This window comes from Fusarium tjaetaba, assembly GCF_013396195.1.
Source record: "Fusarium tjaetaba strain NRRL 66243 chromosome Unknown NRRL66243_c0000103, whole genome shotgun sequence".
Classification (NCBI taxonomy): Eukaryota; Fungi; Ascomycota; class Sordariomycetes; order Hypocreales; family Nectriaceae; genus Fusarium; species Fusarium tjaetaba.
In genome coordinates this window covers 296,330-321,044 of record NW_023501299.1, presented here as the reverse complement: position 1 = coordinate 321,044, position 24,715 = coordinate 296,330, and the positions used below count along the sequence as shown (strand labels likewise).

The following is a 24,715-nucleotide window of genomic DNA, read 5'->3' as shown; positions in this document are numbered from 1 at the left end:
AACACTCCCCGGAGAGAGCCACATTCCCAAAGTCTTTATCCCCAGGGAAAACTGATGCTGGCCTGAGCTGGAAAAGAGCAATGGGGAGAACCCCATGATGCGCCGAAGCTCTCACCTGCGTTCACTTTCATTACGCGCAGAGGTTTGACACCCGACCAGAACCGAGTGGTTGTAAGACCACCGAGCAGGTCAAAAAGGAACTCGGGTTTGCCACAAAAGACGATCTCCTGCTGTACATCTGCCAACAGATAGGGGATAACATGGTTATTCCTCAGAACATGGATGTCCTTGAATACCTTAGGGGTGCGGCTGATGGTGACATCCATGAGCCTCCAGATGAGCCAACTTTCGAGACCACTATCCGGTACTTTGTCGCCAACTGGGTCAGATATATCACTGATTCCGTCAAGAAACAACTTCTGGGTTCTGATCCAGAACGCAAAGTTCACTACTGGACAATGATAGCCAAAGCTTTGGAGGAAACATCGTGGTCGGTGATGGTTAAACTATCACACGCCCTCGAAGATATAGGGGGGGATACTGGAAACATTCGAGCCTGAAGAGCTTATCCGGAGGAGAAACTCATGTATCTGAATGAGGCGCGGTGTAAGTGTGATTGTATGTAGGGGGAAGAATTGTCTGCATACAATCACAGCTGATCGGCTTCCATAGCTCAGTTGGTTAGAGCGTCGTACTAATACTTCAAACCGAGTATACGGTAATGCGAAGGTCTCAGGTTCAAGCCCTGGTGGGAGCATGTCTCCAGCGCCTATCAGCTCTTTTTTTTTTTTTGGCTGTTTATATGGTATTGTTTGTATATCCAACTCTCTGTGACTTGAGCTGTGTACCTATTGAAGATGTCCGTGTTGGTGTTGCATTGCCTAAGGTACCTAATTAGGCAGTTTACGCATAAGAGGAGGGAAGGAGGGAAGGGACATCTATCTGTGATAGAAAGGTTTTATTAGAATTTTCATTTTGCCTGGTTAAACCCCGAGCATATGTTTCATTCAGTTCACATATCCATCCATCCATGAGGACTTCAATAGGTGGGCATGTATATACACTGAAGGCTGGACCCGTCCCCTGTGGTGGAAGGCCTTCGGGCTCGCAGCGAGGCAATTGAAATGGCATACATGTCCAACTAACATCATGAGAGATTTAGTATATTGTATTTGCAGGGTGTTGGATTAGTGTAGGGTATGGCAACGAAAGCTGATCTGAGATTACGGAGAAAATCGGGTAAAGGAAAGACAAGGATGAATGAGAATATCATGATGTACTCCGTAAATGCAGTTTGCTTTTTGTGAAGAATGTACAGGCCCTTCAACGAGTGAGCGTTTGTAACATTTACGGTTGAAGATGGGCGATGTTGGCCATGCGCTGCAGTGCTACCTACCTACACATTGACATAAATCCATGGATATTCTGTTGCTAATTGGATGAAGCTGAAAAGGCCTCGGGAAGGGCCTCATTAGAGAGCGAGGCAACTCTGATAAACCGGGTCAATACTACAGTCCTGCAATGCACGCACTGCGCTATGCAATGCAGAGTAAGGTATGTACTGTGCATAAATGCCGCCGGGGAAGCCTGGCATGCCTGCGCAAGCGTGGTCTGACTTCTGCGTGCTGGATGGCAGCAGACCCAGAATCAATGGTGAACGGAATCCTGAGTGGCCAGATCGTGACGCAGAATTTCGGCAGAAGTCGCTCGCGCGATAGGCATTTGATAGCGAAGTCGCCAAACTGTTGGCCAACATACAAGCTTCAGTCCTGTTGGTAAAACAATTCATGGACAGACAGACAGACAGAACGAAAAACGTGGCACGGGCTGCACGTATGGATCGATGATTCTTTCATCCATAGAATCGCCTGCTGTCTACTCCTGGCGCTCGTCAATGGCTGCTTCATGCTCTGGTAACCGATACTTTTCAAGGCGTTCATTCAGCTGGTTGATATTGATTGTGGCCACCTGAAGTGGAATGATGTGGTGTGCTGGGTAGGGGCTCGACTTTTGAGGCTTGAGCCGTGATTGGTCAGTTTCGTCTTTGATACTCTGACTATATACAAACTCGCACAGGATGTGGCCGAAACCGAGCAGACACAGATGCCTAACGGGGATTGTGATGTCAAAAATTGGGAAACCAAGGGAATATCAGTTGACCTAATTGTAATACACAGCCAACCACTCTGCCGTAATCAGAATAAGAAACTCTAACGGCTGACCTGGCTGGCTGAACCCGGAATTGCCTGACAACCCGTCATATGCTCAGGCATTATCTCACCCCAAGGATAGCTTGGAGGATTATTATGGAAATTCCTCCGTACTGTACAGCACGTCAGCTGTCTGTGATTGTCCACAGCTGACTTTCAAGTTCATATCGAATGCGTCCGTAACCGAGAGCAAGGATTCGTCTTGCATGGATCCTTCAAAACCTTCTTTCCTTGCTTTGTATGTCCTCACTTTGCACTCATCCTTGATAGCATGTACTGTACAATAACTCATCTGCAGCCGAGGAAGCTGAACATACAAAGATGGGGAAGAGCCGTCTCTTCCTGCAGGTCATAAAAAAGTGATCTGAGGTGATGTATGTGCCCAGGCAGACCCAAGCTCGAGCCCAGATCTGAGCCTGGCTTCGTTTAAACTTACATCCTGGAAAATTTCCATTCACAAACCTCACTTATCGAATGATAAAAAGATTTGAGAAGAAGCCTAGCCAGCCCAGGATTAAAATGGTTGATTTTGTAGTGCTAGCAGTGGAGGTTTTCTGATGCAGGTATCCACTGAGGCGCCATAAGCTCGGACCCAGCCTCCAGCTTCCAGGGGATGTAAGGTCGGTAACCCGCACTAAGATCCATACCTGGTGGAGGTACATAATGACTTGCACGAAAATGCAGGAGGTAGGTACTATCGGATCTTAGTAGCCGTTTACAAATGTCGATTTTGGTGGGGGTGGAGGAAGGAATTTGGAAAGAAAAATCGAAATAGGTCGAGTGGTACATAAATCCATACCTGCCTAAGTAGAGATAGGTAGTCAGATGAAAAACTTCCACATGAATCTATCCGTAACCACTTCATCTTATCATCGTAACTCGAGATTCCTAGAAACTGATTGATCGACAATTAAAGAAACGGAACGTCACGCCATCGCTATCATCAAGACGCATATGCCCACCAACCCATTACTCTAAGAGGCAAAGAGCAGGGTCTCTGACCTCCCTTCATCTCAGCGGGCAGAATCCAGCATCTACTAGCCAAGCATGGACACCACCCAAGCCCAGGGCTGTGGCATGATCCCAGCCTTTGCCTACGAGGAACATACGGAGTCCAACAAGACCCAACATCAGGGGACCCCTCTAGCCCGGCGTGTCCCGGTACAGATGTGTTGGATCATGACAAGATGACAGTCCACTTTGTCAGAGACAGTACCGTAGAGAATCGATCCATGTGCCAACTCCAAGACAATTATCCATGGGAGCCGGAAGCACATATGGATGGCGAGCAAAACCAAGCAAGAGCCTTAAAAGACCCGCCGTGCTTCATGCGCCATGGCATGCGGTTCCCCCTCCCACCTTACAGTCACCAGTGAAAACCCATCTTTTGCTATTCGCGATCCTCATAGAGCATTAGTGCTTCTACTACTTAGCTTGACCAGCCACAGGTTTTCTCTTTACTTACACGCCTACCACAGGATAGGATCTTTGACCGTATACGGACACAGTTGATGTTCCATTCAACTTGCGCCAACGCACACACATCCTTGGAAACGCCCTGCCGCTCATTGATCCATTCCATTGACTTACCTTGCTGTCTGAGTCTGACTTACCGACAAGTATCTAAGACTTCTGGACTCCGCCTGCGCCTGCACTTTAGTCGATCACTCCCAGGTTGCAATCAGTGACCCCCGCCGCCGAGTTCCTTTCCGTGGACTTTGCTTTTGCGCCCGACCTCACAGCTTCAATATTTTCCTTCATTGACATCTTTCCCTGTTGCGTCTTCTGGTGCCAATCGACAGTATCTGTGGACGATCTCACTGCCTCAAGACGCCAATATACAACAGCACGGTCCCCGATGGACCCTCTGTGCCATTGAGCACCAAGATTCTCGACTTATACGCCCTTTTGAACGGCAGACGAAAAGTTAGGGAAACGATTTTCAACGACATCGGCCCAACATGCCTCTCAGAAGGTCAAGCAACTCGGCCGACGGCCATTCTGTCACATCTTCACCCTCTTTCTCCCTGTCAAGTACCAAGCGCCGATTCCCTCTCTTAAGCAGGAGAAGGAACCGACACTCAGATGTGTCGCAGTCCTCAATTCCTCCCTTGCCGTCACCATCACCACCAGCATCCCCTTCACCTTCTCAGAAAGTTGCCAAACCTGGACTCCGGGTGCATGTCCAGGTCAAATTCGAATCCCCTCATAGTTCAGAGCATGTTCGCGACTATGAAGCTTCAGCCCAGCTGAAAGCTACCGATCGCATTTGCCAAGCTTTGCTTTCGCGCTTACAGCATTGCTCTTCTGAGCTTATCACACGCCACGATAGTAACGCTCTCGACCCGCTCCGCAAACCACACCGTGACGTTAAGCCATTGCGTTATCGCATCACGTACCGTGTTGAGCGTGATGGCCTTATTCTCGTAGAAAAGTCTTTGCGCTCTTTCCAAGAGTATGAGTTGACACATGACGATGCCCGCGAGGTTGTCGCCGCTACCGACCGGATCATTGGTCTCTTTTTAGTGCGGCACGACCCCGGATTCCAATGGTCCGAGTCCGTTGAGTCCGAAACTACCAGCCCCGAGACCGAGACCTTCCGGCCGTGCACAGGCCGGCCTCAATCCATGGCATGCATCCCCCGATCTCATTTTGTTAGCAACACGCAGAAATTCGAGTTTGTATCTGGCTATTCGATTGAGCTTTTCTTGCGCAGCCGTTGCGCTACGCGCTATCCAGAGAACCGGAATGCTTCTATCAAGATTGACAGCCGACAGCCTTCACCTTTACCCCTCCTGCTCGGCGAAGAACTGACCACCCGTGTCTCAAATCTTATAATAGACCCAGTTGACGCCTGGAAGCGCAAGTTTGACAAGCGTCACAAGTCTTGCGCTGGCCTGGAGGGCAGCGGTGGCTGCACTCATATCGAGGATGGAGCTGTTGATATCATGGTCAAGGTCCGTAATCATATTGGGCCTGACTATACCTACTTCTCCCACCGTATCCAGACAAGCAAGGTTCTTTTCAATGACCACGATGGTCGCGACTTTGACGAGTTCGCCAACCAAGTCAAAGCGAAGCTGGAGAAAGCTCGCGATATGACAGACAAATCTGTGCGGTCCTTGGATGACTTTACTCTTACCATCAGAGAGCTCCGTGGAAAGAACTGGTCTGTTCATGAGCCTCTCATCGTTCGACTCGATCCCACGGTTACATACTGTCGCCAAACCATGGAAGCTGTCATGGAACGTCTTCAGACTGGCATCAGTAACGTCCTTGAACATCATGAGGATGCTCTTGCTACCATGACCGTTCACAAGCGCGGACATCTCATCTTTGACGGTTTCCTTGACGGTGCTGGTGGCGATGACAGTGTGCATCACGAGAGATTTGCGACACCTGACCTGGAGCGAAAAGCCCTCGAAGCTCACTTAAAGGAACGCATTCGTTCAGATATTACGATGCTTTGTAGAGACACATGTGCCATAGACTGTCCTGATACACTGCCAAACTTGCGGCTAAAGACAAGCGGATCAGCTGCATCTTCCATTGGAGCAACCCAATTGATGAGGCCTCCTCTTTCTACAGCTGGTTCATCATCTGCAGCGCCAACCACGCCTTCGCTTGCTGCCTCGCTTCCTCGCCAACCCTCCGAGAAATCCTTCCATGGATCCATGGCCAGCACTCGATCTGACCTCTCTCTCACCAAGAAGCTCGCGAAGGAAAGTCTGAGGGATCCCGTTGAATGCCCCTCAGCACCAGCGACCCCGTCACCTGACATGCGCCGAGTACCTTCTGGTGTTGAAATGGCCAAGAAGCATGGGTATATGTCTGACTTCATGGCAGACGACGAGAACCAGTCCGAACCCCCGTCTACTCCAAGTCTGGTGGATACTGATAGCCTCAGCCCTCGAGACAGTGTCGTTGCAACCCCCTCGCGGGCCATGCCCCATGATCAGTCCAATGAGGGACTTCGTATCATAGATGATGGACGAAGAATCATCTACCAAGAGCAGTCTGATATGGATGCCATCGCAAGTGGAATGGTACAGTTCCACCGCCCGATCACTGACGATGACGAGCTTATTCAGCTTGTCAAAGAGAAGCCAGCTGAGAGCCCCGATAAGAAAGCGACTCGTCGATCCCTGGATACCCGTATGCCGGACCTCTCTGGAAACACATACCACCTTCGTGAGGCACAGAAGCACGAGCCAGTAATAACTCAAGAGTCACAGCCTCATGCCCCTGTGACACCTGGGCTTCAGAAGGCAATGGTGGCTGAAGAGCTCTCAACCGTGAGTGTCGCAGAACAAGTACCCGGGTTAGGTGTTCCCGTACCTGGACAAACAAAGGCCGAGGCCATCACTGAGAAGGCCACTGGCGAGACCCACCAGGCTTTCCAAGAGCAGTGGGAGACAGTTGAGGCCAGAGACAAACCTCGCGAGAATCCAACAGAAGTCGAGGCCAACTCAAAATCCGAAACGAGCTTTGGAACTACCCCTGAAGCCAGTATTCGTGAGGATGCCGAGACAAAGGACATTTCTACCCCTGATGTTGCTGTGACAGTTACCACTGAAGAGCGCCCTTCTGATGAGAAGCAAATAGAGGCCCAACTGTCCAATGACTCTGAAGTGCAAACACCTAAGGCTGAGCCTGTCGTTTCAGAGAAATCTAAAGTTTCACTCGCTGATGCCGCGCAGAAGACACTTGAGGCGTCTGTCCTTGGAGAATTCCCTAAGCCGCCTTCCATTCACGCCGATACTGATGAGGCTGGTCGTGATGATCCGCAGAAAGAACATGGCCAGGAAACCCTAATTCAGACCTTGGTTTCTGACTTGAGGCAGGTGGAGGAGGATCAAGAAGTGATCACGTCTCGGGCGCCTAATGGAGCACCTACTTCTAGTGATTCTGGCATTTCTATGGAGGGTGATGCCAAAGACCGCGAGGCTCAGTCACCAGCTGCAACAGAGCTTACTGAGAACACATCTCTCCCTTCCAAGAAGACAGACGATCAGTCTTCCGTCAAGGCTGATGTCATTGGCAAGGACGAGCAGCATATTCCGCACTCGGATGTGACCGATGAACATTTTCCTGAGATGGTAACTCACTTTCTTGAAACTGTTCCTGAGGATACCCTTCTCGAACCTACTGAAGTGGTAGCTGAAGATGTCGAGATTGTCACGTCCAACTCACCCAAGACGCCTGAGGAGCCCACACCTCTCGAGGAACCCACCCTTATGCCCACCATTGCCTCTGCCCCTCCGGAGAATCTACTGACCCCGGACAACTTCTTCTCTTCCTTGTCAGAAGAGAAGGAGAAGGGACAAGATTATCCTCGGAAACCATTCGATACCTCGGAGTTCGCCGACGCCCTGGCTCGACCTCGAGTCCGACCTCGAACTGCCACACTACCCGAGCGCCGTTACTCGACAGCTTTGACCCTTGAGATCGATCTCAATGCCCATTGCGACCCTGATCAAGAACACTCACCCACCGAGGATGCTCCCAAGAGCGCCAGTGGTACGTGGCGGCGAGACGGCCTCCATCGCCGACAGCCGTCAGCTGGCTTTATCGGCTTACCAGACCAGCGCCGGCTTCATTCTGTTGGTCTTCGCAGTGCTGTATTGCCATATCGTTGGCAACAGATGCGTCGTGAACAGGCGCTCTGGGAAGGACGACCAGGCACTTCTCACAGCGAGGCCTGAAGTTGGAGATCATCTAGCTCCATTCAATTATGATGATGACCTGCGCCATGTTTATTGTTTCAGTTTCATTTATACTTTCGAAAAAATAAGAATCCAAAAACATAGTGCTAGGTTATGATGGCAGACACGAAGGATGGGAAGAAAAGGAAAGGTAACTGGCCAGTAAGTCCATAATGGTATGGCTTGGCAAGGGCGTTGGTTAAATTCGATGTCATCTGCATGCAAAGCATTTAGACTTGGAGCATGACATAATGCAGAGGATACCATTTCAGAGTGTTTATATATAACGACTGCATATTTCGAGAACTTGCTTCTTCTTCTAATGTAACCTATGTCGATGTACCCTGGGACCTGAAGATATTGCTTCGCGTTTTCACCAGGGGATAACCCTCTTATCGTCCTTGAATGTACCGGTCTCCCCATCAGGCCCCAGAGTGGCGGCCTTCACAGAGCTAATGGCACCCAGATCAACTGGCTCGGTTCCTGCGAATCCATTCAAGGCGGTCCGGGAGTTGTGCCCTGGGCATGCAATATTGATCTTCCACTGCGGGTCATTCTCGTACCTGATAGCGAAGTGGAGCGCCATCATATTGAGAGACGACTTGCTGTGTGTATAAACACCGAAATCGAAGCTATGCATTGGATGCGTAGGATCGGCCTTCAGTGTTAAACTGCCCAAGGCGGTAGAAACAAAGACAATACGGCGGGTCTTGGTAGAGCGCTCGAGGAGGGGGATAAAAGAGTCAGTGACGAGGGCGGTTCCGATGCAATTGGTGTTATAGACGGCCATCATAAGTTCTCGCGGAGACACGGCCATACCGTAGCCCGAGATAGCGCTGTTGTTGACAAGGATGTCAAGACGACCAAATTTATCACGGATAGCCTCGACCGCAGCGGCGATGCTATCATCTGATGTGATGTCCAGTATGAGAGGTGAGACGTTAAGCCCCTGAGCTTGTAGCAAGGTGCTCGCCTCTTGAACCGCTTGTAAACGGCGGCCAGAGACAATGACGTGGTAGTCATTGTTCTCGCTCGCGAGCTTCTTAACAATTTCGAAGCCGATACCCTGATTGGCACCAGTGACGAGGGCGATTGTGGTATTGGGGTTGATGGTAGGGAGAGACATGATCTTGTCTTTTCGGTTATGTGTGGTGATAGTAAGTAATGTCCCGTTGAGTATGGTGATGATCTGAGCAAACTGTTTTCTCGCAGCACTTCTTGCTCTTTATATCTAGGATAGATTCTGATGAGACACAAAAAATGTGGTTGTCGTCATGTTGGAGACTTTCATCTGTATCTCCGATATTGAGTGTCGTTGAACCCTAAATCCGTGGTTGGACTGGGAGCTTGAGGCCACTCTGAGATTGATTACCCTTTTGGGATTGAGGTTGAGTCAGTGGCATGATAAGGGTTTCCAGCCTTGATAATGCCAAGCAGAGGCTAAGCATTCTGATGACACTTCTGACTTGCCCGATGCCCCAGTCAAATAACATTGCATCACGCTTATGCGTAAGAAATGAATGCGAATGCGAATGCCAACAAGTCGATGCTTGTGGGTCGCGAGCCAGGGCGGTAATGAGTGCGCACAAGCTGGACCGTCTTGGATGTACAGAATAAGCATGATGTATCGTAGCCTACCTGGTTCGAGCTTCGCCCTAGCAAGCACATCAGACAAGTTCAGCATCACCAACATCAACCATATGCTTTGCACTTGACCATCGTAATATGAGCACATCGCCATTCTTGGCAGGGAGAGTGATATCGCCGTCAGTTCCTTTACCATAGACGTCCTTGTCTCTTAGCATGCGGACAAAGACAGCCATATCTAGATCTGGTGAATCGATCATGCTGATGTTGCCTGCAGTGTCGTTGAGGTTCTGTAGCTGCTGCGGAAAAGATCCGAGGAAGGATGAGAGATAGTGATTGTGGAGGAGAGCCTGATGTCTTGTCGCATAGGCTGCTTCTGTTGGAGACATCCTATCTCTCAGTTCTTGGATTGAGAGGTAATGGAGAGTGTGTTTATCGATCTAAGGAGAGTCAATTTTGTGTAGGTCAATGAGATCAAGGACACTTACCTTTGCTATACGAGCCCGAAGAAAACTTCGAACAAGGAATTTGTACCTCTCGAGCTCAGTCTGAATAACGATGAGGGCAAAGTTTGTCTTTGGATCCATATCACCCGTCATATCCTCAACCTTTTCGATCTGGGATTTGATGCGTGCATTGACGCGCTCGAACAAGCCATCTGTCGGCCATCTATACAGACGTTGTGAGTACTAGGAAGCAGGAAGAGGAGCACATGAGGCCTACTCGAGAAGCTCAGGTGCTGAGCGCTCAGCAACCCAGAGACGCGTCAAAGCTTGCAGATCGCGTGTTTCGCTGGGGATTCTGTGAGACGTGGGGTCGACTTGGCGAAGAATGTCATCGATATCCATTTCAGAGGATAAACAGTACTCAGATCATGAGGTAGAAAGGCTATAGAAAGTTCTGTGGCACAGTTGGTTTACGTGTTGTATTTTCCTCTTCAGGTTGATCGTCAGGGTTGAGACTATACGGTGGAGTGTGTTTGTGAGGCTGAAGTGGAATGGAGGGAGGTTTCTGCGGGAGCGGGGCCACTCACTGTAATACTAATTGGCGTCCTTGCCATTTGGCATCCGAGTCTTGACGTTCTTTTCAGCAGCAATTATTCGTGAATGTTGACACTAAAAGAAGGATGCCTATATCGAGATCTCTCAAATTTTATTCCTCATGGATATGTGCAAGAGTTGTTGGCCTTCTATGTCTCAGTGGTTGATCTCACACCAAGCAATGCCTATCACCTCTATCCTTCAAACCATCACCCTATCTTTGCACTTCTACATGTTCTACATTTGACTCAATCTGTCTGAGATGATCACTGAAACTTCTTGAGAGGCTTATGTGCCTCCCTTTCTGCATTTTCGTACCCATTTACTCGGCCATACACCCACTTGAGGAACGAGGAAGAGACTGTGACTAGCCCAGCTGAAAATGTGAACAGCATTACTCGCTGGGTCGTGGAAAGAAGTTCGAACAGTGGATATGGGTACCTGTCAGTGTTAAACGATCTGCTGACTCACACTCACCAAGAAGTCAAGAACAACTTACCATCCATTGTGGCTAAAGCAGAGCTCAACCCAATACCAATAGGCAAAGGCAATGACAGTGCTGATTGCCATTATACCGTAAGCTGGGATGGTCCAAGGAGGGCTAAGAAGGACGAGATCCAGACTCAGGAGTACAGCAGGCGCAAGGTGGAATCCCATATCAGGGACGATGTGCAGATAGAAGTCATCAGGCATGAGCAGCTTGGGATCAATGAGCCTCAGTCCCCAATACAAGATTGAGATGACAACTTCCAAGGGCGTAGCAAGAACAGCAACCGCATTCTTGGCCTGGAAGAGTGTTTGGCTCAGGGTAATATCAGCCAATGCCCCGAGAACAAAGGCAATGAGTGATGCTGAAAGGCCAATAATGGTAAGGAACTGCATGTGCCATCCATAAGACCTGGCTATAGGTGTATCCCAGACTGTGAGAAAGTGAAAGTTGTAACTGAAAGAGGCTATTCCGATAACATGAAGCAATAGCGAAACATTTCGTGAGGGCGACGTAAGTCGTTGAAGGGGGTGACGAGGTGCCATCATGGCCGTGGTCCAGAGTTATTCAGGTAGAATGTACAAATCGAAGGCGAGAAGAAGAATTCTATGAAATAGAACAGAGAATAGAAGTGGAAGATTAGGAACGTTCGAATTCGAATGTACTGGTACTACGGATATTTCACATGATATAACAAAGCAAGGAAACGAACCTGATTTGACCCGTCTTCGGAGCCGGGGTCTCGGACCTCATGGGATCCCGTTTAATAGATGTCATGACCTCAATGTGGATCTTACCTTATTGGCGCTTGTATCTAGTGGTGGGCCTAGAGAAGCCACAATTCAAGGTCGTGCCACTTGAGGCTGAAATTGCCTTGACAACAATCTGGGCCTGTCGCAAAGTGTATACATCAAGGAAAACTGCACGCATCTTAACACAGAAACAACGATTTTACGTTTCTGGAGCAGGCCGGTAACCGAGATGGCCTCAGATGATGACAATCGCTCACAGAAGCGCAACCATTCCGAGTTTCGTGACGATGCGTCCGGTAGGGCAATCCCCTATCGCGTTGTGGTTAACGATGCTAACAAAAAGTCGTCCAGACAGCTCCTCCGACGATGAAATGGGCCCTCAACTGCCCTCACAAGCCCCTAAGAAGAAGCGACGAGTCCTACCCCACGAAAAACTTTACGTCGCGGCTTTGCCCAAGTCGGCCCATTACTCAAAGTCCCTGATGCACAAGGAACAGATCCTCTTTGCGACATGGACTCCCCTGACCGAATTCCTCATCACGTCCTCGATCGATGGTGTCGTCAAGTTCTGGAAGAAGATTGCTCAAGGTATTGAGTTTGTCAAGGAGTTCAAGGCGCACGATGGCGAGATTAAGGCGGTTTCCGTGAGCAAGGACGGGCGGAGCTTCGCGACCGCCGGTGTCGACGAAACAGTCAAGATTTTTGACGTTATCACCTTTGACCTACTATCCATGATCTCTCTTAATTACGCTCCCAATTGTGTATGCTGGGTCCATAGCAAGGGCGCCTCGCTGCCACTCCTGGCTGTATCCGAGGAAACGAAACCCCTGATTCATATCTACGACGGACGAGGCGAGAAGGAGGAGCCTATCCACACTCTCAAGGGCTTGCATAGAAAGCCTGTACATCTAATGGCTTTCAACGAGGCATACGACTGTGTGGTGTCGGCTGACGAGGGTGGCATGCTCGAATATTGGCGACCGAGCGGCAACTACGAAAAGCCAGAAGGAGTTTTTGAGTACAAGAGTTCAACCAACCTTTTTGATTTCAAAAAGGCCAAGTCGGTGCCCTCATGCCTCTCCATATCTCCCAACGGCAAAAGTTTGGTAGCATTTTCTTTGCCAGATAGGAAAATACGCATCTTTGACTTTGCAACAGCCAAATTACATCGCGAGTATGACGAATCTTTGCAGGTTGCTGAAGAGATGCACCGTTCAGGGGCGGGAGCTGCCAAACTTGACAATGTTGAGTTTGGACGTAGGACAGCTCACGAGAGAGACATCGAATCGCAGACGCTCAAGTACAAGTCCAATGTCATCTTCGACGAATCAGGGAACTTTATTATCTACGGCTCCATGCTGGGAATCAAGGTCCTCAATACATATACCAACCAAGTGGTCAAGGTGTATGGCAAGGATGAGAACTTTCGCGCCGTCAATATTGCCATATACCAAGGGGCACCACAGAAGAAGGGAGTGACAACAGTGGAAATGGGTGCTTCCAGTAATCCTCTTTTACAGGAAGCAGAGACCCGAGATCCAATCCTGGTTGCTACTGGTGTTGGTAAGGTGCGGTTTTACATGTTCTCAAATGAGGAAGACATCTCCAAGTCGACACGAGATGTACAAAACGAAAAACCGATGGTGCTGGGTAACAAGAAGGACGCACAAGCGAAGAAAACCGAAACGGGCACCGGAGCCGTTATTCACACTACATATGGAGACATTCACATCCGCCTATTCCCTGACGCAGCACCAAAGACCGTTGAGAACTTTGTCACGCATTCTAAGAATGGCTACTACAACAACACAATCTTCCACCGTGTCATCCGCAAGTTCATGATCCAGGGTGGTGATCCTCTAGGTGATGGTACTGGAGGTGAGAGCATCTGGGGCCGCGAATTTGAAGACGAGTTTAGCAGCCTCAAACACGATAAGCCATACACGGTCAGCATGGCCAATGCAGGGCCTAACACGAACGCCAGTCAGTTCTTTATCACAACAGAGAAGACGGTAAGTTTGCTCCCTGTCTCTTAATGATGAGCATGCACTGATATTGAATAGCCATGGCTAGATGGAAAGCACACCATCTTTGGTCGTGCTACCCAGGGATTTGACATCATCCACAAAATTGAGAATGTGCGGACGCACAAGGAGAAACCCGAGGAGGATATCAAGGTGCTTAATATTGATATCATATAGTAATACTGATGACCGGGCACGAGCTGCAGCATCGGAAACACCCAATTCGCCATCCGATAGGACTAGCTGACTTCTGACATGCTGAGCCCGTGAGGACATGTAAACACCAAGAGCCCTCTCCGTGACGTCGAACTCCATTACATAGGTCGAACGCCGCCAAGTAGTCCGGTGTTATGGTAACAAGAGGAAGGATAGAATTACTAAGTTACCTTAATCTCTTTCTACTAAGAACTCTCCTTCCTTTCTTATAACCAGAGTCATCCTCCTGGCAAGAACTAGTCTCTATTATATAAAGATACAGAAAGTGCAATCCCTCCTATATCCAATATTAAAACTACCTCAAGCTCCGTCTTCTTCTTCTTCCTCGTCTTCCTCGTCTTCCTCTTTATCCCTTGTAGCCTTACCTGCTACTAACATACCAGTCTTCTTCCTCTTATTGCTACTGTTCCCCTTACGCTTTACAGCACCTGGCCTGCTCTGCCATGTTAGTTATCTTCCCTTCCCTGTCGTTCTATCTTGGTATGCTCCGCCAGCCTAGATAAAACAAGGTTGGGAATGAGAAGAAAGAACAGAAGTCCTAAACAAGGAGTAATACCATATGTCTAATATCATCTAAAGGAACAAGGATAGAAAACTGTAAGATAAAACTGTACCAAGTGCAGCTATCAATAAGTGCAAATGATTATATCTTTTTTATTTTATTTTTATTTTATTTTAAAAAAAGGCCATTTTGTAATTATTATGTTACTCAATTCGATATTCTGTTTCCTTTTCAATTGACTGAAGCTTGCACAACCGAGCTTACCTGGTTCTGCTGTCATTCGATTCAGCCACATGTGGAGGAGAAAACCTGTCCCGAGAAGCTGCCACTCACTCCATAAGATACTGCTTTCCCTATTCATTCAGTCTATCTCAGTTGAAGCTGTCTGCAGAAAAAACTTTCCCCTCCAAGAAGCTGGATCAGATATATCTGACGGCCTCAATACTGAAATACAACGCGGGGGTGCCCCTTCCAGAACAATAATAAAAAGCCAACAGTCACGAATGACATGGAGCCAATGAGAATGGAAGCTAAATGCATGCACGAAAGCTCTGTTGATGTAGGAGTAGGAGGGAGCACACAGAAATCATATTAAACATGGTTTTGCATAACTTAAGTAAGTCCAGCCCAGCCGATAAACACCTAATCTGATATATTCGCCTTAACATTCATTTCATTCAATCGGCCAGTTCGATATCCCGCAAGATCAACGACATAATAAAGGGTTCAGCCCAACGGCTGCGCCTAAATATCTGACTTTAATTAGTGCAAAAACCCACCAGCCAAAGTGGCAAGTAGTGGCCATTCACCATTTTTATCTCTTCACTCAAGGTGACTCAAGCTAAAAATCTGGAGCTTCCTTCCCGTCCGCTTAGACAATGGGTACTTGATCCTCTGCCAGGATTGCACGTTTCCGCCCTGTACCTCTAGGGATCGTTGCTAAACCGGCCAGCTAGAGGGCGGGGCAAGGTTCATTTCATCCAATCAGTGGCGGGATAATCGAACCTGAAAGGCGTGGAGTGACTCTCTTGAGTGTGACACACCGAGGCCGGCGCAAAGGGAAAGTGAAGGAAGAAAGAGACAGGTCAGGGTCTGGAAACCACATAAAACCATAATTTTTGGCCCTTGTCAAGACGACTTGATGTTATTCTTACTTTTCCACACTTAGCTCTTCTCATCACATGCCCCTTTCTGCGGTATCCCCAGATTCGCGCAATTGAGTTCCTCTCTTCTCTTAACATCCCACTCTGACTTGTATACCCTCTGACCCCACCATCGCCGTCACCATGTCTTCTGTAAGTCCACCTCTTCGAGCTCTCTGCTCTCTGCTTTCAGTGTGAGGGGTGACTGACGGTGACCTCAGTTCTTCATCCCCAACAAGAACGTTGGCAACCAAGCCGACTCGGAAGATTGGAGAAGTAAGCATCTGCCAATAGCTCTGGCTTAACCAGCTCGTCCTTCCAGCGCATATATTAATTATTTCTAGTTCGCGGTTACAACCCTCTGACTCCCCCCGACCTCCTTCAACACGAGATCTCCCAAACTCCCGAGTCCAAGAAAACCGTTCTGCAAGGTCGCAATGAGACTGTAGCTGTTGTTAATGGCACCGACGAGAAGAACCGATTGCTTGTCGTCATTGGTCCCTGTTCCATCCACGACCCTGCTGCCGCCCTAGCCTACTGCGACCTCCTCTTGAAAGAGAAGGAGAAGCACAAGGATGAGCTTCTCATCGTCATGCGATCTTACCTCGAGAAGCCACGCACAACTGTTGGCTGGAAGGGGCTGATCAATGATCCTGATATTGATGGCAGCTTCCAGATCAACAAGGGTCTGCGAATCTCTCGCCAACTCTTTGTCGACCTTACAGCCAAGGGTATGCCCATTGCTAGTGAAATGCTGGACACTATTTCTCCCCAGTTCCTCGCCGATCTGCTCTCAGTGGGTGCCATAGGCGCCCGCACGACCGAGAGCCAGCTTCACCGTGAGCTTGCCAGTGGTCTGAGTTTCCCCGTGGGCTTCAAGAACGGAACTGATGGTTCTTTGAACGTCGCCATTGATGCCATTGGTGCAGCCCAGCACCCCCACCACTTCCTATCTGTTACCAAGCCCGGTGTTGTCGCCATTGTTGGTACTGAGGGCAACAATGATTGCTTCGTCATCCTTCGCGGTGGCTCCAAGGGTACCAATTTCGATGCTGAGAGCATTGCTGCTGCCAAGGAGGCGCTCAAGAAGAAGGGCGTGCGACAGCGAGTCATGGTCGATTGTAGTCACGGTAACTCCTCCAAAGATCACAAGAACCAGCCCAAGGTTGCTGCCGATATTGCAGGCCAGATCTCCAGGGGAGAGGAGGGCATCATGGGAGTCATGATTGAGAGTAACATCAACGAGGGTAAGTCATGATCATCGTTAACAGAATCGGCCTCAGCTAACTCATCGAAGGTAACCAAAAGGTACCCGCTGAGGGTAAATCGGGACTCAAGTATGGTGTAAGCATCACCGATGCTTGTATCAGCTGGGAAGACACTGTCTCTACACTCGAGACTCTTGCGCAGGCCGTGAAGGCCCGCCGAAAGCTCTCAAACGGTGCCTAAATTCTGATTTATACCACATTATGGGCATGTAATACGTTTAGCGCTCGATCCAGAACAATTTTCTCGTTGGGATTGGGGTTGTATATTGTTGCAATGGCTCGCGTATTTGATTCAAGGCTTGGAGTTAATGGAATCTTGATTCAAAGGATAGATAAAAGATGAAAGGCACAAGGCAAAAGGGCGAAATCTGGAAAGTAACACACAATAAGAAGATATGAGGTTATTTATCATAGAATAGCCCGGTTTCCATTGTGTACATCAGTCATTTCTTTACTGGAGTGTATCACACACTGTCCCTGCCTGACGCGCACACTGTAATGGCCAAGTTGTTATGTGTGGCGTGGTGTTATTGCTCCCTTGTCTGAACTTATTAACACTGTGCCCCTAAGCTCCCAACTGGCGTTTTTGAAGAACGAGTAATCTAGGTTCTCGCATTTTTTAGATAATCATCAGCCCGCTTATCAAAGATACTCGCAGTAGTTTCTGTATCTCAATCATCAACCAGCAGCTCGCTAGACTTCTCCGCTATTCAAATATCATCAATAACCATTAACCCCGCGCAGTCACTCTCAGCTTCATCGATACGAGACGCGCCTGAGCATCCTGGTCGCGAACAATGGTGCGCGACTACTCACCACCCGAGTCGCCGCTCTCATCGGTGGACGAGTCAGACCAATACGAAGAGGAAGGCCACGATTACGATGAATCAACACTGCGGCCCTCGAAGCGCCAGCGACTCGAAGCCGGTTCAACTACATCTTCTGCTGTAGTTCCTGATGTCGAAGCCGAAGCGGTGCCTGAGCCCGATCCCCTCGAGGGCATGTCCGATGTGTCATCGGATACCTCAGGCGACATCCCCAGTTCCCCGATCAATGCGCGCCTCGACGAAGAAGACTTCCAGGAACAAGTCACCAAATGCGACTGGGATGGTTGTCCAGCCGGCGACCAGGGCAACATGGACAAGCTGGTTGAACACATCCATAATTCGCATATTGAGAACCGACAGAAGAAGTACACCTGTGAATGGATGAGCTGTACTCGAAAGGGCCTACCACATGCCAGTGGTTATGCCCTCAAGGCACACATGCGCAGCCATACAAGGGAGAAGCCTTTTTACTGCTACTTACCTGGTATAATCACCTCCGCGGATTTTCCTTTGCGTAACATACTAACTCGCTGCAGAATGCGATAGGTCTTTCACGAGAAGTGATGCACTGGCCAAACATATGCGCACGGTTCACGAGACAGAAGCACTCCGTCCATCTGACCCTGTTCCCAAGTCAATGCAAGCTGGACCACAGGGCAAGGGGGGCAAGATAAAAATCATCATGAAGACCAACCAACAATCGCAAGGCCCCCATGATGACATGGACGATGCTGCCAACGGCGACGAATCTAACGCCGAGTACTTTACACCATTGACGCCAGATCTCTTCACCCATGATGAGCTTGAGCTTCCTGTCGACAAGTTGTACCGAAAGTGCCATTGGGAGGGCAAATGGGCCGAGGAGATTGGAGAGTCTCTGACGAAAGAGTGCAAAGAGTGGGAGGAAATCTACTACAAGGAGTGGCTCGAGAAGGAGGTGCTGCTTTCGCAGGTCATCAAGAGCGAGGTTAATTGGCATGAGCGACGACAGGCTATTCTTACAGGGGTTGTCGATGTTCACGTTCCTGGCGCCGTAGAGAGTGTCGAAGGCGGGAGAACAAACGGTGCGAACGCTGAGACCGAGGGAACCGCCAACGGGACAAAGGTGGCAGAGCTCACTGCTTAGGGAGATCTTTCACGAAGGGGAATATCTTAATACGTCGACAAAATCCGCTCATCCATCGCCGGATACCTTATGCGAGGCAGCTATACCTATAACTGCACACTTTGCACCATAGAAATTTGCACCACAAAAATATTTCACGGAAGGGAGTTGATGGAGTTGGGTTATGAGGAAACTGGGAGCTTACAATACACGGGTTCTAAATTCCCAATGCAGCTGACTAAGTCATGGTTTAATCGAAGCATTGTACATACATATATGCCCATGTTGCATGTTCTTATAGAGCCTTCTTCTTGGCCCGATACGACTGAGAGTTCTTGAAAGGGAATCCGCTCGTGCTCTGGTCAAACTTGTGGTACCGGCTTGTCATGGCTGTGTCACCAGCAAACAACACACAGTACAATCCAAAGGTCGCAAAGACAGCACTACCTACACAGCCAAGTAGGAATCCCGTCTCTCCAGTCCAGGAATAGCGACCGTAGCAGTAAAAGGCGCTCGAAGCGTGGTGGAGGGTGGATATGAGGACCGCAGCAGAAGCGTAGGGAGACGGTGCGCCTTCGGGGGCCTCTGTCATCGGGAGTTAGACGAATGCGACTCTAAAAGGGAGGTGTTTGCTACCTTTGGAAGAAGAATCGAGAGGAAGAACGCCTGAGAGAACCACTACGGTAAGGCTGAGCGCAAGAAGAGCAAGCCCTAAAGAGCGTGCAAAGTACGTTTCCAAAGCTAGAGAGTTAGTTGGCAGCCGACACGATACGAGGAGCTGTAGGAGAGCCTAACTGGTGCATGTCTCATTGTCAGGCCGAAGAAGAGACCCGACAAAGGATGGCCAGACAATAAGAGGAAGAGCTTGAGTGCTCAACCAGAGAAAGTTACCATAGGTGTATGAAGCAATGGCCTGGGAATTGTCAGTCGGTGAATTGAGAGCATGATAGTGAAAGCGCATACGCTCATTGTTCGAATTGTGTATAGAGTTTGAACGAGGATAGCAAAAGGCAAAGTTACGATCTGGTCAAGGTGAAGCTATAATTGAGGATGCAGGTTGAAGCTGAAGGTGAAGCGATCAACGTCTAGAGGTGAGAGGCTTAGTCCAAGCATCGACGTCACCATCAACAAGGTATGTGTGCCCCCATCGCATGCGGCTTGCCTTCCATCGTGGAACCCCACACTCCCGAACCGAGAGGCTGGGTGTCTTGAATGGTTCGTCACCAAAATATAGAGCCGCTTCTGTCTGGTCCGATCTCGCTGTCCACTATCCCGCCAAAGGCCCAGGCTGTGGAGGGTCTAAAAATCACCATTGCAAATCGCAACGTTTTTATTGCCTATCTATTACTTTAGCACGGCCTGATGCGCCGTCTTCGCCGTGTCCGGTCCTCCGAGGAGTTATACAAAACCAGGCCCATGTGTAAGTCAACCCGGGATTAAGTGACTATCAGAAACATTTCATACCTTATCTCTGGATTGAATTTGAGACCCCTTTTGTTCTGATAGCAGTTTTCCCTCTCTTTAATCTTCCATTGCTGCAAATCTTGAGGAAAAGACTGCAGGTTTATTTGTCAGCTAGTTTGCTCCAGTCATAATTACGTCCAAGTCTCCAGTTAAAAATTCCCGAGAGGCAACTCCCACTTCAACAAGAATATCCTACCATCGATAGGTTCTCACACTTCCAACAAGGGCATCCTCCTCCTCTACCTCATACAATCTCCTCAAATAACCGGCGCTATGAGTGCCATTCTCTCTGCCGACGACCTCAACGACTTCATCTCGCCTGGTGTCGCTTGCATCAAGCCCGTCGAGACTCTCCCCGCTGCCCCGCCCCCGCAATCTCTCGAGACCGAAGTTATACTTGATGGCCAACAGCCCGCTACGAATCCGAATGCGCCTGCTCAGATCTCCCTCACAGACTGTCTAGCCTGCTCTGGATGTGTTACATCTGCCGAGGCTGTCTTAGTGAGCCTCCAGAGCCATGCCGAAGTCCTTGCAACTCTTGATTCAGCCCCAGCCCTGAAGTTGGTGACAGACGATAGTGGCAAGTTCAGAGTGGAAGGGCTCGAGGAGGAGAACGCAAAGCTCTTTGTTGTCAGCGTGAGCCCTCAAACAAGGGCCAACTTAGCGGCAGCATGTGGCGGAGGTGTATCAGAAGGCGACGCCGGGCACATGCTGGACAACCTTTTTCGTGGTCCCTCTGGAATCGCTAGTGGCGGCAAATACAATAACGAGTTCACATGGGTGGTTGATACCAATACTGCCAGAAAGGCAGCCCTCGTTCTTGGAGCAGATGAAGTTCTTGGCACCTCTCAGACCGGAACCGCAACCCCAGCCAAACCCATATTATCCTCGTCCTGCCCCGGTTGGGTGTGCTATGCGGAAAAGACACACCCGCACGTTCTACCCCATATTTCAAAGGTGAAGTCACCACAGGCCCTAATGGGCACATTACTAAAGACGACACTGAGCCGAAAGCTGGGTATTGCACCTGGCCGCATCTGGCATCTGGCTGTTATGCCCTGCTTTGACAAGAAACTGGAGGCAAGTAGAGAGGAGTTGACTGAGGAAGTTTGGGCTGAAGGGGATACCGGGGGACGTGGGGTTCGCGACGTTGACTGTGTCATTACAAGTAAGGAGATTCTCATGCTCGCCGAGTCAAGAGGTCTCAGCTTCTTCAATCTCCCCAAGACACCGCTGCAGAGCAAATATCTAACCCCATTCCCTGATCCAAAGCTCCACGAGTTTCTTTTCCCCCGTACACGGGCAGGAAATTCACCTCGCGAGGCTGGCACTTCAGGGGGTCTTCTATATCATATCCTCAAGAGCCGGGTGGCACAGAGTCCTGGCGCAGAGATTGTGCATACACGCGGCCGTAACGTTGATGTTGCTGAGTACTCAGTATTGGTGAATGGCGAGCCAGTCTTCCGTGCTGCCCGATATTATGGCTTCAGAAACATCCAAAATCTTGTTCGAAGACTAAAGCCGGCCAGGCCGTCTCGAATGCCTGGTGGCAAACCTTTTGGAAGTGCTCGGAAGCCTGCAGGTAAGGCTGCTTCTCTGGAGTATAGTTATGTCGAAGTCATGGCATGCCCTGGCGGCTGTACAAATGGCGGCGGTCAAATAAAAGTTGATGACCCTGTTGTCATGGAAAGAAAGAATTACTCCGGAAATCCAGGCCCCCAAGAGCAAAAGATGTGGTTATCAGAGGTTGATGAGGCATATTTCTCTGAAGACGAGGTGGGCACTGAAGATTCCGTTGTTGGGACTGCCGAGACTGTTGGTGGCATTTCCCACTCATATATAAACGATACCCTGGCGCATTGGGCGGAAGTTACAGGCATTGGGTTAGACAGACTGGCGTTTACAACATATCGTGAAGTTATTAGTGATGTTGGAAAGGACAAAACGACGGATGAGACCGTGGTGCAGCTAGCCGGAAAGATTGGAGGTGGATGGTAGAAGCAAAGCATGTCGATAGAAATAATCAACTGCCCCTGTTGCCTCGATGAGCGAACCCGAATCCTCCTCGGCCACTTCCGTCTGGTCCTTTTGGTGATCGAATTGGTGCCCGTGGTTGCAATTGTTGCTGCTGCTGCTCATCTCGAGGAGTTGCACTCCTACCAGGGGATGGATAATCTGACTGGCGTCTTTGAGGAGCATGTTCGGGTTTTGGGCTGAAGTTGGGGTCGAATAGTTCGCGCCCCGAGCCTGACATGTTCTGCATTCTTCTTGGGGCATCAAACGCACGATTTTCAGGCTGACGGTTGTCGATCTGTCGCGTGTCGTTATTCCTGTAACCGCCCCTTCCTCGGCCACGGCCGCGACCAGCGTATCCATCTACTTTGGGCGGGGTGACTGTGCCAGGTGATGAGGCTCCTGAGGATGGGGTTGATTCTCCAAAGATCTTGGCTCTGGCTTCTTCGTATCGACGTTGCTTTTCTTCTCTGTCTCGCTTCTGCTTTGCTCGCACTTCTTCTGGGCTCATCGGCACCTCCTTCTTTGTGTCATTATCGTCATCTAATGAAAGGCTGGACATCCCTCCTGTAGCATCTCGCTTGGCGATGATGGGCTTTCGGCTAAGCACTTTGACTTGTGGTTTGAACGGGGTTGTGAGAGGAACTCCCGAGTTTGAACCAGCCTCGATGTAGTGGAATGTTTGTGGTGTGTCGCTGTTGCAAGGGATCCTTAATGTTAGTGACACCTAAACATGTTGCTGAGGTGGAAGGGCTTACGCAGATTCCCACAACTTGCGATTCTGCTCAGCGTGCTGCGCCAGGCGCTCGGATTTGGACAAAGGCAATGGCTGTGTCGGCTGTTCGGGTTCGCTGGCCATCTTGTCTGCCTGAGCCTCCCAATCATCCTCCCAGGCGTCAGGGATCACTGCGGTATTCTTGCCCATGGCGAAGAGCTTTTTCTTGTGCAAGGATCAATCTTGCTTATCGTGTATATGTCAACGCCGTCGTCTTCGTCGGGGGAAAAGATGCTTGACAGTGTTGTTGGAGATCGTGAAGTTGGGCATGGAGTTGAGGAGGTTCAGCCAATAATTAATGTCTGTTCGGTTGGGTTAGTAGATTGGAAAAGAAAGAAAAGGACGGCCTGGACGGGCAATGCTGGTGGGTTTTTGGTTGAGTTAGGCCCAAAAGCTGAGCTGAGCTGGCTTGAAATGGATTCACGACGTCAGGCACCTGCATTGTCTAAGGTTTTTTATTTAGGCGTTTTCTGCTCAAGGCCCCGAGTCTCGGCACGTAGTTTAGCTTAAAGCAGGGATACCAAGACAAACAGAGAAATACATAAAAATTGTCTGTATGCATATTTTGTTGTAATTGCAAGTCACAAAGCTCGTTTCTCTTCACAACCAATTGTTTAGTGCTTGTAGATTTCATACTTTATAGGACGAGTGCGGGGTGCTTGCCATCCATGTTGGTGAGGTGGGGTATTAACAGGCATAGGCGGGCTGTTAACCTTGAAATGCTGTTGCATTTGATCGAATTGTCTTGTAGCCCGTACACGTAACACTGAAAACCAAGTTCTTGTCTTGTTCCCATTTCCCCAAATACAAACCTACCTACTTGGAGCCATTGTTAGAGGTCTTCCTTTATGCCCTTCACTGGCATCGATTAGCCGTGATCTTGTGACCGAGATCTATTCTCATCCATCAGATATCCCCTATTGACCGCTCCAATGGCTGGCGGATTACGTTCGTCACCCATCCCTCAACAAGAAATGGCCGACCAAGCCGCCAACACAAGCGCGAAGAGAAATGCAGAAGAAACTCAGACGTTGCGCTCTAAGCTGGTAGACCAGCATCTCAGCATGCGTAAGCTGTTAGGCTCGAGGGTCGTTCTATAGTGTAGTCATTGACGAGTCCTCCAGTAAACTATCCTGATCCCTTGAAGCCTCGAGCACCGCTTCAGGTTTACCCCCAAGGCATTACTCCAGAGGTAGAGGCGAAGTGGCTTCAGATGTTGAAACAGAACAGTGTATGAGTTTCTGTATGCTTGCTCGAGGTGGATTGATCTCCGACAGCAAACTGTTTAACGCAATCTATCGGTGAACGTATAGAGAAAGAAAAGTCCCTTTTTCAACCACTGATACTTAGTGTGACACTGTGTTATTCTACTCCTCATCATAATAGTAAACTATCTTTTTGCATTGAGTGACTTATCAATGCCATTGCAACCATTCTTTCAGACCCAATATGTTGCGCACTTCTAATTATTTGACCGTTTGCACGTTTGCGCGTTTGCACGTACAAGTCTTGTTGGTCTCAGTTGTATGATAATTTGAGCACTTAGTGATAATAGGACACGCCCTATCAGGATAGTCAGTTACGCCAGCAGGGCCAGG

At 49.3% G+C, this 24,715-nt stretch overlaps 11 protein-coding genes across 11 annotated transcripts; 6 read left to right on the top strand and 5 right to left on the bottom strand.

Moving 5' to 3' along the window:
- Positions 1 to 560, top strand: FTJAE_5424 (uncharacterized protein; the record flags this gene model as incomplete). The annotated part of the gene is made up of 1 exon (XM_037351930.1): positions 141 to 560. A coding segment is annotated over one exon (420 nt), but the record flags the coding sequence as incomplete, so codon positions are not given.
- Positions 561 to 4,171: 3,611 nt separating this feature from the next.
- Positions 4,172 to 7,915, top strand: FTJAE_5423 (uncharacterized protein; the record flags this gene model as incomplete). The annotated part of the gene is made up of 1 exon (XM_037351929.1): positions 4,172 to 7,915. The coding sequence occupies one exon, from the start codon at positions 4,172 to 4,174 to the stop codon at positions 7,913 to 7,915; it is 3,744 nt and encodes a 1,247-aa protein (XP_037207586.1).
- Positions 7,916 to 8,288: 373 nt separating this feature from the next.
- On the bottom strand, positions 8,289 to 9,041 carry FTJAE_5422 (carbonyl reductase 1; the record flags this gene model as incomplete). Its single annotated transcript, XM_037351928.1, has 1 exon — positions 8,289 to 9,041. The coding sequence occupies one exon, from the start codon at positions 9,039 to 9,041 to the stop codon at positions 8,289 to 8,291; it is 753 nt and encodes a 250-aa protein (XP_037207585.1).
- A 541-nt stretch (positions 9,042 to 9,582) lies between these two features.
- FTJAE_5421 (DNA replication complex GINS SLD5) lies at positions 9,583 to 10,350 on the bottom strand (the record flags this gene model as incomplete). The annotated part of the gene is made up of 3 exons (XM_037351927.1): positions 9,583 to 9,942; positions 9,991 to 10,171; positions 10,226 to 10,350. 3 exons carry the CDS (start codon positions 10,348 to 10,350, stop codon positions 9,583 to 9,585), a joined length of 666 nt encoding a protein of 221 aa, XP_037207584.1.
- Positions 10,351 to 10,808: 458 nt separating this feature from the next.
- Positions 10,809 to 11,574, bottom strand: FTJAE_5420 (uncharacterized protein; the record flags this gene model as incomplete). The annotated part of the gene is made up of 2 exons (XM_037351926.1): positions 10,809 to 10,983; positions 11,042 to 11,574. 2 exons carry the CDS (start codon positions 11,572 to 11,574, stop codon positions 10,809 to 10,811), a joined length of 708 nt encoding a protein of 235 aa, XP_037207583.1.
- A 436-nt stretch (positions 11,575 to 12,010) lies between these two features.
- Positions 12,011 to 13,982, top strand: FTJAE_5419 (peptidylprolyl isomerase; the record flags this gene model as incomplete). The annotated part of the gene is made up of 3 exons (XM_037351924.1): positions 12,011 to 12,077; positions 12,133 to 13,793; positions 13,845 to 13,982. 3 exons carry the CDS (start codon positions 12,011 to 12,013, stop codon positions 13,980 to 13,982), a joined length of 1,866 nt encoding a protein of 621 aa, XP_037207582.1.
- Positions 13,983 to 15,809: 1,827 nt separating this feature from the next.
- Positions 15,810 to 17,114, top strand: FTJAE_5418 (2-dehydro-3-deoxyphosphoheptonate aldolase; the record flags this gene model as incomplete). Its single annotated transcript, XM_037351923.1, has 4 exons — positions 15,810 to 15,818; positions 15,887 to 15,941; positions 16,010 to 16,912; positions 16,963 to 17,114. The coding sequence occupies 4 exons, from the start codon at positions 15,810 to 15,812 to the stop codon at positions 17,112 to 17,114; spliced, it is 1,119 nt and encodes a 372-aa protein (XP_037207581.1).
- A 616-nt stretch (positions 17,115 to 17,730) lies between these two features.
- FTJAE_5417 (C2H2 finger domain protein) lies at positions 17,731 to 18,886 on the top strand (the record flags this gene model as incomplete). The annotated part of the gene is made up of 2 exons (XM_037351922.1): positions 17,731 to 18,244; positions 18,297 to 18,886. 2 exons carry the CDS (start codon positions 17,731 to 17,733, stop codon positions 18,884 to 18,886), a joined length of 1,104 nt encoding a protein of 367 aa, XP_037207580.1.
- A 274-nt stretch (positions 18,887 to 19,160) lies between these two features.
- FTJAE_5416 (uncharacterized protein) lies at positions 19,161 to 19,834 on the bottom strand (the record flags this gene model as incomplete). Its single annotated transcript, XM_037351921.1, has 4 exons — positions 19,161 to 19,450; positions 19,502 to 19,606; positions 19,661 to 19,778; positions 19,829 to 19,834. 4 exons carry the CDS (start codon positions 19,832 to 19,834, stop codon positions 19,161 to 19,163), a joined length of 519 nt encoding a protein of 172 aa, XP_037207579.1.
- Positions 19,835 to 20,602: 768 nt separating this feature from the next.
- On the top strand, positions 20,603 to 22,327 carry FTJAE_5415 (cytosolic Fe-S cluster assembly factor NAR1; the record flags this gene model as incomplete). The annotated part of the gene is made up of 1 exon (XM_037351920.1): positions 20,603 to 22,327. The coding sequence occupies one exon, from the start codon at positions 20,603 to 20,605 to the stop codon at positions 22,325 to 22,327; it is 1,725 nt and encodes a 574-aa protein (XP_037207578.1).
- Positions 22,328 to 22,352: 25 nt separating this feature from the next.
- On the bottom strand, positions 22,353 to 23,267 carry FTJAE_5414 (uncharacterized protein; the record flags this gene model as incomplete). Its single annotated transcript, XM_037351919.1, has 2 exons — positions 22,353 to 23,037; positions 23,101 to 23,267. 2 exons carry the CDS (start codon positions 23,265 to 23,267, stop codon positions 22,353 to 22,355), a joined length of 852 nt encoding a protein of 283 aa, XP_037207577.1.
- Positions 23,268 to 24,715: the final 1,448 nt, after the last annotated feature.